Below are 3,103 nucleotides of genomic sequence, written 5' to 3'. Positions count from 1 at the left end.
ACACCTACAGACTACCAACTTAATATACCAACTTTCTCTACCATTTTTATGTACCCGATTTGTATACCATCAAACCAACGATAGACTTTCTCTCACTTACCAATGTTTTTTTTTCCTTAATGGCATTTTCTGTAATTGCATTTTTTCCGAACACTAGTTTTAGGGGTACAAATGGTACATAAGTTATTATAGTAATTATCAACCTTTTTTTACTACTCTAGTGATAAAGAAACAATTTAGTAATATTATAGTAACTCTCCCGTATTATAAACTATAGTTTACGAAGATGAAATTTGAAAATTTGGACTAAAACAAAAGGAATAGAGTTTGAGTATACATTTTAAGTTACAATCTATTCATTCTCTTATTTTTGTCAACACTCTTCTCAATCTCATGATAGATATTTTGTCAGTTACCATATAAGTTTTCTTCAATATATTTCTTATCTCCAATGTAATTAAAAAAACAAAATTTATAATAACAGCTATATTGTCTATTTTTTTCTCAAATATGGATATAATTTGTAATTTAATTAATTCCAAAACATGATCGATAATATATGAAATAAGTTAATAGTTTTAATGTTGATTTAATAGTTCAAACTCGGTATGCTAGCCCCGTACTGCAACGAGCCAAAGAATTCTATCTGCAAAAAATTATCATATGAAACCGCAGAAGTATATAATATGTCCTCATCCGTCCTGCTTAAGTTGAGATGACTTGCAAACAATTTGCTAAATTAATTTTTCATATTTTGTTTTAATGGTATCACCCTTGTTATTTATAAAATATATTTGAGGCAAAATAATTAATATTAATAATAAATATTTTGATAATTAAATATGTTCTTTAAGAAAAATTTGAATTTTAATAATAAATAATTTGATAAGTAAATATGTTCTTTAAGAAAAATTTGAATTTTGATAATTAATTTTTATACATAATAAAATATGAGATAAATATGTATATATTCCAGTCACATACAAATAAATTCCTTAGTTATATTAGAATTAATCTGTGGTATATATATATATATATATATATATATATATATATATATATATATATATCTTTCTTTTTGAAGTATGCGAATAACCCATAAATCTGCAAGATTCACTTAAAAAAAAACCTTATTATAGTTAGGACTACCACAAAGATTACAACTTCCTTTTTTGGTTTCTGAGTATTCCAGTTTTGTTTAGATTCTACTTTAATTACACAATCAAAACCCCATACATAATCAAAAGAAAATAAAGTATATAAACTTCATCAAAATATCTAAGAAAGCAGTAACCTCACGACCTTGTTAAATAATCCATTTCCTCCACTACTCTCATTTACCCTCTACCTCTTAAATCTTACGTTTTGATATTATCTCATCGAAATCAGAAGCTATTATAATGGGAACTCATCGAATTATCATTGGTCTCGTCGCCCTTTGTTGTTTTTGCCTACCTCATCTCATTGAAGCTAAACCATTCGGAGTGTACCAACGACAAGTGTTCGTGGATCAATCGGGCCATGGAAATTTCACGACCATACAAAAAGCTATTGATTCGGTCCCAGAAAACAATAGTCAGTGGTTCTTCATCAACGTTAACGCCGGCCTTTACAGGTCAGTGTAGCAACATTTTTAATTGAAGTTACATATATATGTCTTGTAGGGAAGTTACATATGTGAAAAGTGCTTAGTAATGTTTTTTCTCTGTCTTGTAAAATAAAAGAGAGAGAATAAAGATACCGAGTGAAAAAACGTTCATAGTAATTATCGGAGCTGGGAAAAGGATAACGAGGGTTGAATGGGACTACCATAACTCGATTGAACAAAGCCCTACCTTTGCTACTTACGCCAATAACACCGTCGTCAAAAGCATCACGTTCGCCGTACGGTGATTTTTATTTTATTTTGGCATTTTCTTTCTGATGATTCCTTCTTTTTATTAATTATATATAACTGGTTTCTTTGTTTATAATTTTTTTATTGAATTCCTACAACTTCCCAAGCAAAGCGAAAATAAACAATAACCCTAGAGCTGCGGCCATGGCAGGGTTTATCGGCGGCGATAAGTCGGCTTTTTACTCGGTAGGGTTTGCTGGAATTCAAGACACCTTGTGGGACTCGGGTGGCCGACACTACTTCCACCGATGCACCATCCAAGGCGCGGTTGATTTCATCTTTGGTAGCGGCCAATCTATCTACCAGGTGAACAGTTACATTCTTCACAAAATGATGATATTGGTTTTATGAATTATAATAACATCGTACTAATACCAATTATCTAAATTAATTCTTAAACTTTTGAAGATTTGCCTTTAAAATGGCAAAGAATTTTATTAACAGTAGAGAGGTCCGCATATGGTTGTGATGTTTCAATCTATGATCGGAATGTCTTCCTAAGGAAAAAGATCGAACTGAAAAGCTAAGATATACATATATTTTTATTGAAAAAAAAAATTCTATGGAAAGCAAAAATATACATATATTTCTATTGAAAGCAAAGATATGATCAAAAATAATAAAATATAACCCAAACTAAGAATGTTGTAGATTTGATTTTGGTTTGGTAACCATTTTTCAAAAACGCCTAAAAACTAAATAACCCGAACCAAACCCTGATTTCCGTAACAGCCCTTCGGTTTTTCACATTGCAGAACTCAAATCCTATTTTATCCTGGTCTGATTTTAATCAAATGGTTTGTGTTTGGTGGGTTGTAGAGCTGTGTGATACAAGTGCTAGCTGGGCATGTACTAGAGGGACCAGGTTACATAACGTCTCAAGGACGGAACAATTCCGAGGACACGAATGGATTCGTATTCATCAACTGCCTCGTTTTTGGAACCGGCACGGCCTTCTTGGGCAGACCCTGGCGGGCTTACTCTCGAGTGTTATATTACAACTCGAACCTGACGGATGTGGTTGTTCCTGAAGGATGGAACTCATCGAACTACTGGAAGCACGAAAACCAGCTAACCTTTGCAGAATATGGATGCTTCGGAAGTGGATCAAATACAGAAAGACGTGTGAAGTGGGTTAAGAAGCTGAGTGAATCTGCCGTCCAAAGTTTCGCTGATCTGAGCTTCATTAATCGTGATGGATGGATT

At 32.5% G+C, this 3,103-nt stretch overlaps 1 protein-coding gene across 1 annotated transcript; it reads left to right on the top strand.

Annotated features, from left to right (window-relative positions):
- LOC104709225 (probable pectinesterase 29) lies at positions 1,401–3,100 on the top strand (the record flags this gene model as incomplete). The annotated part of the gene is made up of 4 exons (XM_010425873.1): positions 1,401–1,615; positions 1,725–1,883; positions 1,984–2,203; positions 2,717–3,100. Coding segments are annotated over exons 1-4 (978 nt in total), but the record flags the coding sequence as incomplete, so codon positions are not given.

Source organism: Camelina sativa, chromosome 8 (genome assembly GCF_000633955.1).
Source record: "Camelina sativa cultivar DH55 chromosome 8, Cs, whole genome shotgun sequence".
Lineage (NCBI taxonomy): Eukaryota > Viridiplantae > Streptophyta > Magnoliopsida > Brassicales > Brassicaceae > Camelina > Camelina sativa.
This window is presented reverse-complemented; position numbering and strand designations above follow the sequence as displayed.